The sequence below is a fragment of the Pelobates fuscus genome, chromosome 12 (genome assembly GCF_036172605.1).
Source record: "Pelobates fuscus isolate aPelFus1 chromosome 12, aPelFus1.pri, whole genome shotgun sequence".
Lineage (NCBI taxonomy): Eukaryota > Metazoa > Chordata > Amphibia > Anura > Pelobatidae > Pelobates > Pelobates fuscus.
Genome location: NC_086328.1, coordinates 131,087,690 through 131,104,645, shown reverse-complemented (window position 1 = coordinate 131,104,645; position 16,956 = coordinate 131,087,690). Strand labels below are relative to the sequence as shown.

The following is a 16,956-nucleotide window of genomic DNA, read 5'->3' as shown; positions in this document are numbered from 1 at the left end:
ATCATTTCAGACATTTATATAAAATATTACATTATTCCAGACATTTATATAAAACATGACATCATTTTGAAAAGCTTATTATAAGATGGACAGCAGTCAGCCCCAGTGGGCTCTATAAGGACTGACAGCGACATGCAATGCCCTTGGCAGACTGTAGTAGGCGCTCTCTATAGTAAGCCCGAGGCACTGAGCCTCCTGCCGGTCTAGCCCTCCGCCGCCTCTCTATGGTGTCTGTTACTAAGTGCGTCACCAGGGAGGCGGTCGCCCTGTAAATGGCGGCACCGGAAGCGCGGGAGTCTGACAATACAGCCAATGCGATGCCGAGCAGGAAGCCTCAAGGAAAAGTAAGTGGGAACACCCGGGGAACGGCTGGACTCCAACTCCCATCACCCGGGCTGGCTGTGGTAACAGCGGGTCTGCACTGCGACATGGCGAGATGTTACGCCACATGTTAGTAAATAACCCGGAATCTCACCGAGCCCGTCACGGTAACCGGGAGCCTGACTGACACAATATAAACCAGGGATACCTGCACTGCGCAGGGTCTGGGATATGGCGAGATATTACGCCACATGTTAGTAAATAACCCTGAATCTCACCGAGCTCGTCACGGTAACCGGGAGCCTGACTGCTGACACAATATAAACCAGGGATACCTGCACTGCGCAGGGTCTGGGATATGGCGAGATATTACGCCACATGTTAGTAAATAACCCTGAATCTCACCGAGCCCGTCACGGTAAACGGGAGCCTGACTGCTGACACAATATAAACCAGGGATACCTGCAATGCGCAGGGTCTGGGATATGGCGAGATATTACGCCACATGTTAGTAAATAACCCTGAATCTCACCGAGCTCGTCACGGTAACCGGGAGCCTGACTGACACAATATAAACCAGGGATACCTGCACTGCGCAGGGTCTGGGATATGGCGAGATATTACGCCACATGTTAGTAAATAACCCTGAATCTCACCGAGCTCGTCACGGTAACCGGAAGCCTGACTGACTCAATATAAACCAGGGATACCTGCACTGCGCAGGGTCTGGGATATGGCGAGATATTACGCCACATGTTAGTAAATAACCCTGAATCTCACCGAGCCCGTCACGGTAACCGGGAGCCTGACTGCTGACACAATATAAACCAGGGATACCTGCACTGCGCAGGGTCTGCGATATGGCGAGATATTACGCTACATGTTGGTAAATAACCCTGAATCTCACCGAGCCCGTCACGGTAACCGGGAGCCTGACTGCTGACACAATATAAACCAGGGATACCTGCACTGCGCAGGGTCTGGGATATGGCGAGATATTACGCTACATGTTAGTAAATAACCCTGAATCTCACAGAGCCCGTCACGGTAACCGGGAGCCTGACTGACACAATATAAACCAGGCATACCAGCACTGCGCAGGGTCTGGGATATGGCGAGATATTACGCTACATGTTAGTAAGGTTAGTAAGGCCCGTCACGGTAACCAGGAGCCTGACTGCTGACACAATATAAACCAGGGATACCTGCACTGCGCAGGGTCTGGGATATGGTGAGATATTACGCCACATGTTAGTAAATAACCCTGGATCTCACCGAGCCCGTCACGGTAACCGGGAGCCTGACTGCTGACACAATATAAACCAGGGATACCTGCACTGCGCAGGGTCTGGGATATGGCGAGATATTACGCCACATGTTAGTAAATAACCCTGAATCTCACCGAGCTCGTCACGGTAACCGGGAGCCTGGCTGACACAATATAAACCAGGGATACCTGCACTGCGCAGGGTCTGGGATATGGCGAGATATTACGCCACATGTTAGTAAATAACCCTGAATCTCACCGAGCCCGTCACGGTAACCGGGAGCCTGACTGCTGACACAATATAAACCAGGGATACCTGCACTGCGCAGGGTCTGGGATATGGCGAGATGTTACGCCACATGTTAGTAAATAACCCGGAATCTCACCGAGCCCGTCACGGTAACCGGGAGCCTGACTGACACAATATAAACCAGGGATACCTGCACTGCGCAGGGTCTGGGATATGGCGAGATATTACGCCACATGTTAGTAAATAACCCTGAATCTCACCGAGCTCGTCACGGTAACCGGGAGCCTGACTGCTGACACAATATAAACCAGGGATACCTGCCCTGCGCAGGGTCTGGGATATGGCGAGATATTACGCCACATGTTGGTAAATAACCCTGAATCTCACCGAGCCCGTCACGGTAAACGGGAGCCTGACTGCTGACACAATATAAACCAGGGATACCTGCACTGCGCAGGGTCTGGGATATGGCGAGATATTACGCCACATGTTAGTAAATAACCCTGAATCTCACCGAGCTCGTCACGGTAACCGGGAGCCTGACTGACACAATATAAACCAGGGATACCTGCACTGCGCAGGGTCTGGGATATGGCGAGATATTACGCCACATGTTAGTAAATAACCCTGAATCTCACCGAGCTCGTCACGGTAACCGGAAGCCTGACTGACTCAATATAAACCAGGGATACCTGCACTGCGCAGGGTCTGGGATATGGCGAGATATTACGCCACATGTTAGTAAATAACCCTGAATCTCACCGAGCCCGTCACGGTAACCGGGAGCCTGACTGCTGACACAATATAAACCAGGGATACCTGCACTGCGCAGGGTCTGCGATATGGCGAGATATTACGCTACATGTTGGTAAATAACCCTGAATCTCACCGAGCCCGTCACGGTAACCGGGAGCCTGACTGCTGACACAATATAAACCAGGCATACCAGCACTCCGCAGGGTCTGGGATATGGCGAGATATTACGCTACATGTTAGTAAGGTTAGTAAGGCCCGTCACGGTAACCAGGAGCCTGACTGCTGACACAATATAAACCAGGGATACCTGCACTGCGCAGGGTCTGGGATATGGTGAGATATTACGCCACATGTTAGTAAATAACCCTGGATCTCACCGAGCCCGTCACGGTAACCGGGAGCCTGACTGCTGACACAATATAAACCAGGGATACCTGCACTGCGCAGGGTCTGGGATATGGCGAGATATTACGCCACATGTTAGTAAATAACCCTGAATCTCACCGAGCTCGTCACGGTAACCGGGAGCCTGGCTGACACAATATAAACCAGGGATACCTGCACTGCGCAGGGTCTGGGATATGGCGAGATATTACGCCACATGTTGGTAAATAACCCTGAATCTCACCGAGCCCGTCACGGTAACCGGGAGCCTGACTGACACAATATAAACCAGGCATACCTGCACTGCGCAGGGTCTGGGATATGGCGAGATATTACGCTACATGTTAGTAAATAACCCGGAATCTCACCGAGCTCGTCACGGTAACCGGGAGCCTGACTGACACAATATAAACCAGGGATACCTGCACTGCGCAGGGTCTGCGATATGGCGAGATATTACGCTACATGTTGGTAAATAACCCTGAATCTCACCGAGCCCGTCACGGTAACCGGGAGCCTGACTGCTGACACAATATAAACCAGGGATACCTGCACTGCGCAGGGTCTGGGATATGGCGAGATATTACGCCACATGTTAGTAAATAACCCTGAATCTCACCGAGCTCGTCACGGTAACCGGGAGCCTGACTGACACAATATAAACCAGGGATACCTGCACTGCGCAGGGTCTGGGATATGGCGAGATATTACGCCACATGTTAGTAAATAACCCTGAATCTCACCGAGCTCGTCACGGTAACCGGAAGCCTGACTGACTCAATATAAACCAGGGATACCTGCACTGCGCAGGGTCTGGGATATGGCGAGATATTACGCTACATGTTAGTAAATAACCCTGAATCTCACAGAGCCCGTCACGGTAACCGGGAGCCTGACTGACACAATATAAACCAGGCATACCAGCACTGCGCAGGGTCTGGGATATGGCGAGATATTACGCTACATGTTAGTAAGGTTAGTAAGGCCCGTCACGGTAACCAGGAGCCTGACTGCTGACACAATATAAACCAGGGATACCTGCACTGCGCAGGGTCTGGGATATGGTGAGATATTACGCCACATGTTAGTAAATAACCCTGGATCTCACCGAGCCCGTCACGGTAACCGGGAGCCTGACTGCTGACACAATATAAACCAGGGATACCTGCACTGCGCAGGGTCTGGGATATGGCGAGATATTACGCCACATGTTAGTAAATAACCCTGAATCTCACCGAGCCCGTCACGGTAACCGGGAGCCTGACTGCTAAGCCAGGGATACCTGCACTGCGCAGGGTCTGGGATATGGCGAGATATTACGCTACATGTTGGTAAATAACCCTGAATCTCACCGAGCCCGTCACGGTAACCGGGAGCCTGACTGACACAATATAAACCAGGCATACCTGCACTGCGCAGGGTCTGGGATATGGCGAGATATTACGCTACATGTTAGTAAATAACCCGGAATCTCACCGAGCTCGTCACGGTAACCGGGAGCCTGACTGACACAATATAAACCAGGGATACCTGCACTGCGCAGGGTCTGCGATATGGCGAGATATTACGCTACATGTTGGTAAATAACCCTGAATCTCACCGAGCCCGTCACGGTAACCGGGAGCCTGACTGCTGACACAATATAAACCAGGGATACCTGCACTGCGCAGGGTCTGGGATATGGCGAGATATTACGCTACATGTTAGTAAATAACCCTGAATCTCACCGAGCCCGTCACAGTAACCGGGATCCTGACTGACACAATATAAACCAGGGATACCTGCACTGCGCAGGGTCTGGGATATGGTGAGATATTACACTACATGTTAGTAAATAACCCTGAATCTCACCGAGCCCGTCACGGTAACCGGGAGCCTGGCTGACACAATATAAACCAGGGATACCTGCACTGCGCAGGGTCTGGGATATGGCGAGATAATACGCTACATGTTAGTAAATAACCCTGAATCTCACCGAGATCGTCTTGGTAACCGGGAGCCTGACTGCTGACACAATATAAACCAGGGATACCTGCACTGCGCAGGGTCTGGGATATGGCGAGATATTACGCTACATGTTAGTAAATAACCCTGAATCTCACCGAGCTCGTCACGGTAACCGGGAGCCTGACTGCTGACACAATATAAACCAGGGATACCTGCACTGCGCAGGGTCTGGGATATGGCGAGATATTACGCTACATGTTAGTAAATAACCCTGAATCTCACCGAGCCAGTCACGGTAAACGGGAGCCTGACTGCTGACACAATATAAACCAGGGATACCTGCACTGCGCAGGGTCTGGGATATGGCGAGATATTACGCTACATGTTGGTAAATAACCCTGAATCTCACCGAGCTCGTCACGGTAACCGGGAGCCTGACTGCTGACACAATATAAACCAGGGATACCTGCACTGCACAGGGTCTGGGATATGGCGAGATATTACGCTACATGTTAGTAAATAACCCTGAATCTCACCGAGCCCGTCACAGTAACCGGGATCCTGACTGACACAATATAAACCAGGGATACCTGCACTGCGCAGGGTCTGCGATATGGCGAGATATTACGCTACATGTTGGTAAATAACCCTGAATCTCACCGAGCTCGTCACGGTAACCGGGAGCCTGACACAATATAAACCAGGGATACCTGCACTGCGCAGGGTCTGGGATATGGCGAGATATTACGCTACATGTTAGTAAATAACCCTGAATCTCACCGAGCCCGTCACGGTAACCGGGAGCCTGACTGACACAATATAAACCAGGGATACCTGCACTGCGCAGGGTCTGGGATATGGTGAGATATTACGCTACATGTTAGTAAATAACCCTGAATCTCACCGAGCTCGTCACGGTAACCGGGAGCCTGACTGCTGACACAATATAAACCAGGGATACCTGCACTGCACAGGGTCTGGGATATGGCGAGATATTACGCTACATGTTAGTAAATAACCCTGAATCTCACCGAGCCCGTCACAGTAACCGGGATCCTGACTGACACAATATAAACCAGGGATACCTGCACTGCGCAGGGTCTGGGATATGGTGAGATATTACGCTACATGTTAGTAAATAACCCTGAATCTCACCGAGCCCGTCACGGTAACCGGGAGCCTGGCTGACACAATATAAACCAGGGATACCTGCACTGCGCAGGGTCTGGGATATGGCGAGATAATACGCTACATGTTAGTAAATAACCCTGAATCTCACCGAGATCGTCTTGGTAACCGGGAGCCTGACTGCTGACACAATATAAACCAGGGATACCTGCACTGCGCAGGGTCTGGGATATGGCGAGATATTACGCTACATGTTAGTAAATAACCCTGAATCTCACCGAGCTCGTCACGGTAACCGGGAGCCTGACTGCTGACACAATATAAACCAGGGATACCTGCACTGCGCAGGGTCTGGGATATGGCGAGATATTACGCTACATGTTAGTAAATAACCCTGAATCTCACCGAGCCAGTCACGGTAAACGGGAGCCTGACTACTGACACAATATAAACCAGGGATACCTGCACTGCGCAGGGTCTGGGATATGGCGAGATATTACGCTACATGTTGGTAAATAACCCTGAATCTCACCGAGCTCGTCACGGTAACCGGGAGCCTGACTGCTGACACAATATAAACCAGGGATACCTGCACTGCACAGGGTCTGGGATATGGCGAGATATTACGCCACATGTTAGTAAATAACCCTGAATCTCACCGAGCCCGTCACGGTAACCGGGAGCCTGACTGCTGACACAATATAAACCAGGGATACCTGCACTGCGCAGGGTCTGGGATATGGCGAGATATTACGCTACATGTTGGTAAATAACCCTGAATCTCACCGAGCCCGTCACGGTAACCGGGAGCCTGACTGACACAATATAAACCAGGCATACCTGCACTGCGCAGGGTCTGGGATATGGCGAGATATTACGCTACATGTTAGTAAATAACCCGGAATCTCACCGAGCTCGTCACGGTAACCGGGAGCCTGACTGACACAATATAAACCAGGGATACCTGCACTGCGCAGGGTCTGCGATATGGCGAGATATTACGCTACATGTTGGTAAATAACCCTGAATCTCACCGAGCCCGTCACGGTAACCGGGAGCCTGACTGCTGACACAATATAAACCAGGGATACCTGCACTGCGCAGGGTCTGGGATATGGCGAGATATTACGCCACATGTTAGTAAATAACCCTGAATCTCACCGAGCTCGTCACGGTAACCGGGAGCCTGACTGACACAATATAAACCAGGGATACCTGCACTGCGCAGGGTCTGGGATATGGCGAGATATTACGCCACATGTTAGTAAATAACCCTGAATCTCACCGAGCTCGTCACGGTAACCGGAAGCCTGACTGACTCAATATAAACCAGGGATACCTGCACTGCGCAGGGTCTGGGATATGGCGAGATATTACGCTACATGTTAGTAAATAACCCTGAATCTCACAGAGCCCGTCACGGTAACCGGGAGCCTGACTGACACAATATAAACCAGGCATACCAGCACTGCGCAGGGTCTGGGATATGGCGAGATATTACGCTACATGTTAGTAAGGTTAGTAAGGCCCGTCACGGTAACCAGGAGCCTGACTGCTGACACAATATAAACCAGGGATACCTGCACTGCGCAGGGTCTGGGATATGGTGAGATATTACGCCACATGTTAGTAAATAACCCTGGATCTCACCGAGCCCGTCACGGTAACCGGGAGCCTGACTGCTGACACAATATAAACCAGGGATACCTGCACTGCGCAGGGTCTGGGATATGGCGAGATATTACGCCACATGTTAGTAAATAACCCTGAATCTCACCGAGCCCGTCACGGTAACCGGGAGCCTGACTGCTAAACCAGGGATACCTGCACTGCGCAGGGTCTGGGATATGGCGAGATATTACGCTACATGTTGGTAAATAACCCTGAATCTCACCGAGCCCGTCACGGTAACCGGGAGCCTGACTGACACAATATAAACCAGGCATACCTGCACTGCGCAGGGTCTGGGATATGGCGAGATATTACGCTACATGTTAGTAAATAACCCGGAATCTCACCGAGCTCGTCACGGTAACCGGGAGCCTGACTGACACAATATAAACCAGGGATACCAGCACTGCGCAGGGTCTGCGATATGGCGAGATATTACGCTACATGTTGGTAAATAACCCTGAATCTCACCGAGCCCGTCACGGTAACCGGGAGCCTGACTGCTGACACAATATAAACCAGGGATACCTGCACTGCGCAGGGTCTGGGATATGGCGAGATATTACGCTACATGTTAGTAAATAACCCTGAATCTCACCGAGCCCGTCACGGTAACCGGGAGCCTGGCTGACACAATATAAACCAGGGATACCTGCACTGCGCAGGGTCTGGGATATGGCGAGATAATACGCTACATGTTAGTAAATAACCCTGAATCTCACCGAGATCGTCTTGGTAACCGGGAGCCTGACTGCTGACACAATATAAACCAGGGATACCTGCACTGCGCAGGGTCTGGGATATGGCGAGATATTACGCTACATGTTAGTAAATAACCCTGAATCTCACCAAGCTCGTCACGGTAACCGGGAGCCTGACTGCTGACACAATATAAACCAGGGATACCTGCACTGCGCAGGGTCTGGGATATGGCGAGATATTACGCTACATGTTAGTAAATAACCCTGAATCTCACCGAGCCAGTCACGGTAAACGGGAGCCTGACTGCTGACACAATATAAACCAGGGATACCTGCACTGCGCAGGGTCTGGGATATGGCGAGATATTACGCTACATGTTGGTAAATAACCCTGAATCTCACCGAGCTCGTCACGGTAACCGGGAGCCTGACTGCTGACACAATATAAACCAGGGATACCTGCACTGCACAGGGTCTGGGATATGGCGAGATATTACGCTACATGTTAGTAAATAACCCTGAATCTCACCGAGCCCGTCACAGTAACCGGGATCCTGACTGACACAATATAAACCAGGGATACCTGCACTGCGCAGGGTCTGCGATATGGCGAGATATTACGCTACATGTTGGTAAATAACCCTGAATCTCACCGAGCTCGTCACGGTAACCGGGAGCCTGACACAATATAAACCAGGGATACCTGCACTGCGCAGGGTCTGGGATATGGCGAGATATTACGCTACATGTTAGTAAATAACCCTGAATCTCACCGAGCCCGTCACGGTAACCGGGAGCCTGACTGACACAATATAAACCAGGGATACCTGCACTGCGCAGGGTCTGGGATATGGTGAGATATTACGCAACATGTTCGTAAATAACCCTGAATCTCACCGAGATCGTCTTGGTAACCGGGAGCCTGACTGCTGACACAATATAAACCAGGGATACCTGCACTGCGCAGGGTCTGGGATATGGCGAGATATTACGCTACATGTTAGTAAATAACCCTGAATCTCACCGAGCTCGTCACGGTAACCGGGAGCCTGACTGCTGACACAATATAAACCAGGGATACCTGCACTGCACAGGGTCTGGGATATGGCGAGATATTACGCTACATGTTAGTAAATAACCCTGAATCTCACCGAGCCGTCACAGTAACCGGGATCCTGACTGACACAATATAAACCAGGGATACCTGCACTGCGCAGGGTCTGGGATATGGTGAGATATTACGCTACATGTTAGTAAATAACCCTGAATCTCACCGAGCCCGTCACGGTAACCGGGAGCCTGGCTGACACAATATAAACCAGGGATACCTGCACTGCGCAGGGTCTGGGATATGGCGAGATAATACGCTACATGTTAGTAAATAACCCTGAATCTCACCGAGATCGTCTTGGTAACCGGGAGCCTGACTGCTGACACAATATAAACCAGGGATACCTGCACTGCGCAGGGTCTGGGATATGGCGAGATATTACGCTACATGTTAGTAAATAACCCTGAATCTCACCGAGCTCGTCACGGTAACCGGGAGCCTGACTGCTGACACAATATAAACCAGGGATACCTGCACTGCGCAGGGTCTGGGATATGGCGAGATATTACGCTACATGTTAGTAAATAACCCTGAATCTCACCGAGCCAGTCACGGTAAACGGGAGCCTGACTACTGACACAATATAAACCAGGGATACCTGCACTGCGCAGGGTCTGGGATATGGCGAGATATTACGCTACATGTTGGTAAATAACCCTGAATCTCACCGAGCTCGTCACGGTAACCGGGAGCCTGACTGCTGATACAATATAAACCAGGGATACCTGCACTGCACAGGGTCTGGGATATGGCGAGATATTACGCTACATGTTAGTAAATAACCCTGAATCTCACCGAGCCCGTCACAGTAACCGGGATCCTGACTGACACAATATAAACCAGGGATACCTGCACTGCGCAGGGTCTGGGATATGGCGAGATATTACGCTACATGTTAGTAAATAACCCTGAATCTCACCGAGCCCGTCACGGTAACCGGGAGCCTGACTGCTGACACAATATAAACCAGGGATACCTGCACTGCGCAGGGTCTGGGATATGGCGAGATATTACGCTACATGTTAGTAAATAACCCTGAATCTCACCAAGCCCGTCACAGTAACCGGGATCCTGACTGACACAATATAAACCAGGGATACCTGCACTGCGCAGGGTCTGGGATATGGTGAGATATTACGCTACATGTTAGTAAATAACCCTGAATCTCACCGAGCCCGTCACGGTAACCGGGAGCCTGGCTGACACAATATAAACCAGGGATACCTGCACTGCGCAGGGTCTGGGATATGGCGAGATAATACGCTACATGTTAGTAAATAACCCTGAATCTCACCGAGATCGTCTTGGTAACCGGGAGCCTGACTGCTGACACAATATAAACCAGGGATACCTTCACTGCGCAGGGTCTGGGATATGGCGAGATATTACGCTACATGTTAGTAAATAACCCTGAATCTCACCGAGCTCGTCACGGTAACCGGGAGCCTGACTGCTGACACAATATAAACCAGGGATACCTGCACTGCGCAGGGTCTGGGATATGGCGAGATATTACGCTACATGTTAGTAAATAACCCTGAATCTCACCGAGCCAGTCACGGTAAACGGGAGCCTGACTGCTGACACAATATAAACCAGGGATACCTGCACTGCGCAGGGTCTGGGATATGGCGAGATATTACGCTACATGTTGGTAAATAACCCTGAATCTCACCGAGCTCGTCACGGTAACCGGGAGCCTGACTGCTGACACAATATAAACCAGGGATACCTGCACTGCACAGGGTCTGGGATATGGCGAGATATTACGCTACATGTTAGTAAATAACCCTGAATCTCACCGAGCCCGTCACAGTAACCGGGATCCTGACTGACACAATATAAACCAGGGATACCTGCACTGCGCAGGGTCTGCGATATGGCGAGATATTACGCTACATGTTGGTAAATAACCCTGAATCTCACCGAGCTCGTCACGGTAACCGGGAGCCTGACACAATATAAACCAGGGATACCTGCACTGCGCAGGGTCTGGGATATGGCGAGATATTACGCTACATGTTAGTAAATAACCCTGAATCTCACCGAGCCCGTCACGGTAACCGGGAGCCTGACTGACACAATATAAACCAGGGATACCTGCACTGCGCAGGGTCTGGGATATGGTGAGATATTACGCAACATGTTCGTAAATAACCCTGAATCTCACCGAGATCGTCTTGGTAACCGGGAGCCTGACTGCTGACACAATATAAACCAGGGATACCTGCACTGCGCAGGGTCTGGGATATGGCGAGATATTACGCTACATGTTAGTAAATAACCCTGAATCTCACCGAGCTCGTCACGGTAACCGGGAGCCTGACTGCTGACACAATATAAACCAGGGATACCCTCACTGCACAGGGTCTGGGATATGGCGAGATATTACGCTACATGTTAGTAAATAACCCTGAATCTCACCGAGCCCGTCACGGTAACCGGGAGCCTGGCTGACACAATATAAACCAGGGATACCTGCACTGCGCAGGGTCTGGGATATGGTGAGATATTACGCTACATGTTAGTAAATAACCCTGAATCTCACCGAGCCCGTCACGGTAACCGGGAGCCTGGCTGACACAATATAAACCAGGGATACCTGCACTGCGCAGGGTCTGGGATATGGCGAGATAATACGCTACATGTTAGTAAATAACCCTGAATCTCACCGAGATCGTCTTGGTAACCGGGAGCCTGACTGCTGACACAATATAAACCAGGGATACCTGCACTGCGCAGGGTCTGGGATATGGCGAGATATTACGCTACATGTTAGTAAATAACCCTGAATCTCACCGAGCTCGTCACGGTAACCGGGAGCCTGACTGCTGACACAATATAAACCAGGGATACCTGCACTGCGCAGGGTCTGGGATATGGCGAGATATTACGCTACATGTTAGTAAATAACCCTGAATCTCACCGAGCCAGTCACGGTAAACGGGAGCCTGACTACTGACACAATATAAACCAGGGATACCTGCACTGCGCAGGGTCTGGGATATGGCGAGATATTACGCTACATGTTGGTAAATAACCCTGAATCTCACCGAGCTCGTCACGGTAACCGGGAGCCTGACTGCTGACACAATATAAACCAGGGATACCTGCACTGCACAGGGTCTGGGATATGGCGAGATATTACGCTACATGTTAGTAAATAACCCTGAATCTCACCGAGCCCGTCACAGTAACCGGGATCCTGACTGACACAATATAAACCAGGGATACCTGCACTGCGCAGGGTCTGCGATATGGCGAGATATTACGCTACATGTTGGTAAATAACCCTGAATCTCACCGAGCTCGTCACGGTAACCGGGAGCCTGACACAATATAAACCAGGGATACCTGCACTGCGCAGGGTCTGGGATATGGCGAGATATTACGCTACATGTTGGTAAATAACCCTGAATCTCACCGAGCCCGTCACGGTAACCGGGAGCCTGACTGCTGACACAATATAAACCAGGGATACCTGCACTGCGCAGGGTCTGGGATATGGCGAGATATTACGCTACATGTTGGTAAATAACCCGGAATCTCACCGAGCCCGTCACGGTAACCGGGAGCCTGGCTGACACAATATAAACCAGGGATACCTGCACTGCGCAGGGTCTGGGATATGGCGAGATATTACGCTACATGTTAGTAAATAACCCTGAATCTCACCGAGCCCGTCACGGTAATCGTGAGCCTGACTGCTGACACAATATAAACCAGGGATACATGCACTGCGCAGGGTCTGGGATATGGCGAGATATTACGCTACATGTTAGTAAATAACCCTGAATCTCACCGAGCCCGTCACGGTAATCGGGAGCCTGACTGCTGACACAATATAAACCAGGGATACCTGCACTGCGCAGGGTCTGGGATATGGCGAGATATTACGCTACATGTTAGTAAATAACCCTGAATCTGACCGAGCCCGTCACGGTAATCGGGAGCCTGACTGACACAATATAAACCAGGGATACCTGCACTGCGCAGGGTCTGGGATATGACGAGATATTACGCTACTTGTTAGTAAATAACCCTGAATCTCACCGAGCCCGTCACGGTAACCGGGAGCCTGACTGACACAATATAAACCAGGGATACCTGCACTGCGCAGGGTCTGGGATATGGCGAGATATTACGCTACATGTTAGTAAATAACCCTGAATCTCACCGAGCCCGTGACGGTAATCGGGAGCCTGACTGGTGACACAATATAAACCAGGGATACCTGCACTGCGCAGGGTCTGGGATATGGCGAGATATTACGCTACATGTTGGTAAATAACCCTGAATCTCACCGAGCCCGTCACGGTTACCGGGAGCCTGACTGCTGACACATTATAAACCAGGGATACCTGCACTGCGCAGGGTCTGCGATATGGCGAGATATTGCGCTACATGTTGGTAAATAACCCTGAATCTCACCGAGCTCGTCACGGTAACCGGGAGCCTGACACAATATAAACCAGGGATACCTGCACTGCGCAGGGTCTGGGATATGGCGAGATATTACGCTACATGTTGGTAAATAACCCTGAATCTCACCGAGCCCGTGACGGTAATCGGGAGCCTGACTGCTGACACAATATAAACCAGGGATACCTGCACTGCGCAGGGTCTGGGATATGGCGAGATATTACGCTACATGTTGGTAAATAACCCTGAATCTCACCGAGCCCGTCACGGTAATCGGGAGCCTGACTGCTGACACAATATAAACCAGGGATACCTGTACTGCGCAGTGTCTGGGATATGGCGAGATATTACGCTACATGTTGGTAACTAACCCTGAATCTCACCGAGCCCGTCACGGTTACCGGGAGCCTGACTTCTGACACAATATAAACCAGGGATACCTGCACTGCGCAGGGTCTGGGATATGGCGAGATATTACGCTACATGTTAGTAAATAACCCTGAATCTCACCGAGCCCGTCACGGTAACCGGGAGCCTGACTGCTGACACAATATAAACCAGGGATAACTGCACTCCGCAGGGTCTGGGATATGTTGAGATATTACGCTACATGTTAGTAAATAACCCTGAATCTCACCGAGCCCGTGCACGGTAACTGGGAGCCTGACTGACACAATATAAACCAGGGATACCTGCACTGCGCAGGGTCTGGGATACGGCGAGATATTACGCTACATGTTAGTAAATAACCCGGAATCTCACTGAGCTCGTCACGGTAACCGGGAGCCTGACTGACACAATATAAACCAGAGATACCTGCACTGCGCAGGGTCTGGGATACGGCGAGATATTACGCTACATGTTGGTAAATAACCCTGAATCTCACCGAGCACGTCACGGTAACCGGGAGCCTGACTGACACAATATAAACCAGGGATACCTGCACTGCGCAGGGTCTGGGATATGGCAAGATATTACGCTACATGTTGGTAAATAACCCTGAATCTCACCGAGCCCGTCACGGTAACCGGGAGCCTGACTGACACAATATAAACCAGGGAGACCTGCACTGCGCAGGGTCTGCGATATGGCGAGATATTATGCTACATGTTAGTAAATAACCTTGAATCTCACCGAGCCCGTCACGGTAACCGGGAGCCTGACTGATGCAATATAAACCAGGGAGACCTGCACTGCGCAGGGTCTGCGATATGGCGAGATATTATGCTACATGTTAGTAAATAACCCTGAATCTCACCGAGCCCGTCACGGTAACCGGGATCCTGACTGACACAATATAAACCAGGGATACCTGCACTGTGCAAGGTCTGGAATATGGCGAGATATTACGCTACATATTAGTAAATAACTGGCTGGCTGGCTGACGCTTGCTGGCTGGCTGACGCTGGCTGGCTGACGCTGGCTGGCTGACGCTCGCTGACTGACTGACTGACACTCACTCGCTAACTTAGTGACTGACACTTACTCGCTGACTGACTGACACAAATAATTGCTTTATTTTAAATCCACCAACTTCCCTACCTTTGCTAATCCACTCCAGCTTTCCCTTGGGTCCAGTGGGGATGCTGTCATCTCTTTGCTCTGCACCCTAGAGCGCTTTATAGTGATGCGTGCCCGGAAGGACGTCAAATTTCGGCCCCTGGCATCATTGGAGGGCGCAGAGCAGGGAGGTTATAGCTCCCTCGCTGCTGCACACATTCCGCGGCCCGCCTCCCTCATTTCACTGCTCGTCTCCCTCCGCTCTCAATGATCCACCTGCCCTTCTCCCTGATTTTGCTGCCCGCGAGGCCCGATTTCCTCGGCTCTCAATGAGCCGACAGTCCACCTGCCCGCGAGGCCCTGCGTGAGCTGACTGCCCCCATCTAAAATCGGGCAGCCGGTTACATCATGGGCCGAACAGGCTCACAAATCCCAGGTGCCAGGACAAATTTCATGGTCACCGTGGCGACCTGGTGTCTGGCATTTGTCGAGCCCTGCTTTAAGTCATCTGAAATATTTACACCTAAATCCCTTACCTCAGATGTTGAGGTTAGGACTCTATCAAATATTCAATACTCTGCTGTTGAGATTTTACGCCTGCATAAACAGAAGCAAAAGTGACAACTCCTAAATGGGTGTGAATTAACAGTGAAACTGATCGTATGTTCTATACACAAACTGCTTCATTAAGTGGAAGTGATTTTTTTTTTGGTAACTATAGTGTCTGTTAAACCTCATTAGACTCCACTAGCTTTCAAGTTGTCAAGAGGTCCTATTTTCATTTGTGGTATGTCTACTAAACAGTGGTTTTGTATTTGGGCAGTGGAGTGTCCCTATTAATGCTGGCCATGATAGAAAGGTGTCAGAATACACAGTACATTGCAGTTGGCTGCATAGCTGTTGACCGGTCAGGGTGCCCATGATGATCCATGTGCACCGCTGAAAGCGCCTTTAGTGGGGACATGAGTGCCAGACCTGGGCCATGGAGCAATGAAAGAAAGTTGCCTGGTCTGATGATTTCCGTTTTCTTCTAGATCTGGTAGATAGCTGGGCGCGTGTGCATCGTTTACTTGAGGATGAGATGGCAACGGGATTCCCTATAGAAAGAAGGCAGGCCGGCAGAGGCAGTGTCAATGTTCTGCTGGGAAACCTTGGGTCCTGGCATTTGTGTAGATGTTACTTTGACACGTTCCTCCTACCTAGAGTTTGTTGCAGACCATGTGCAGGGTGGTGTCACCAGGATAATGCATACTGCAAAAAATGTACAGGAATGGTTTGATGAACATGACAAAGAGGTCTTGGCCTCTAAATTCACCAAATTTCAATTGACTGAGCATCTGTGGGATGTTCTTTAACAACAAATCCAATCCATGGAGGCCCAACCTCACAACTTGCAGGACTCAAAGGATCTGCTGCCAGTGTCTTGGTGCCAATATCACAGTGCACGTTCCGAGGTTTTGTGGAGTCCACACTTCGTATATATCTCTCTGCAAATCAC

The 16,956-nt window shown here is 50.4% G+C and overlaps 1 protein-coding gene across 1 annotated transcript in view; it reads left to right on the top strand.

Moving 5' to 3' along the window:
• The first annotated feature begins 237 nt into the window (after nt 1-237).
• Nucleotides 238-16,956, top strand: part of ARL14EP (ADP ribosylation factor like GTPase 14 effector protein) — a 27,411-nt gene continuing 10,692 nt past the window's right edge. The window contains exon 1 of the mRNA XM_063438709.1: nt 238-344. Within this exon, the coding sequence (XP_063294779.1) occupies nt 273-344 (72 nt within the window). The 5' untranslated portion in view covers nt 238-272. The remainder of the gene's footprint in view (nt 345-16,956) is intronic.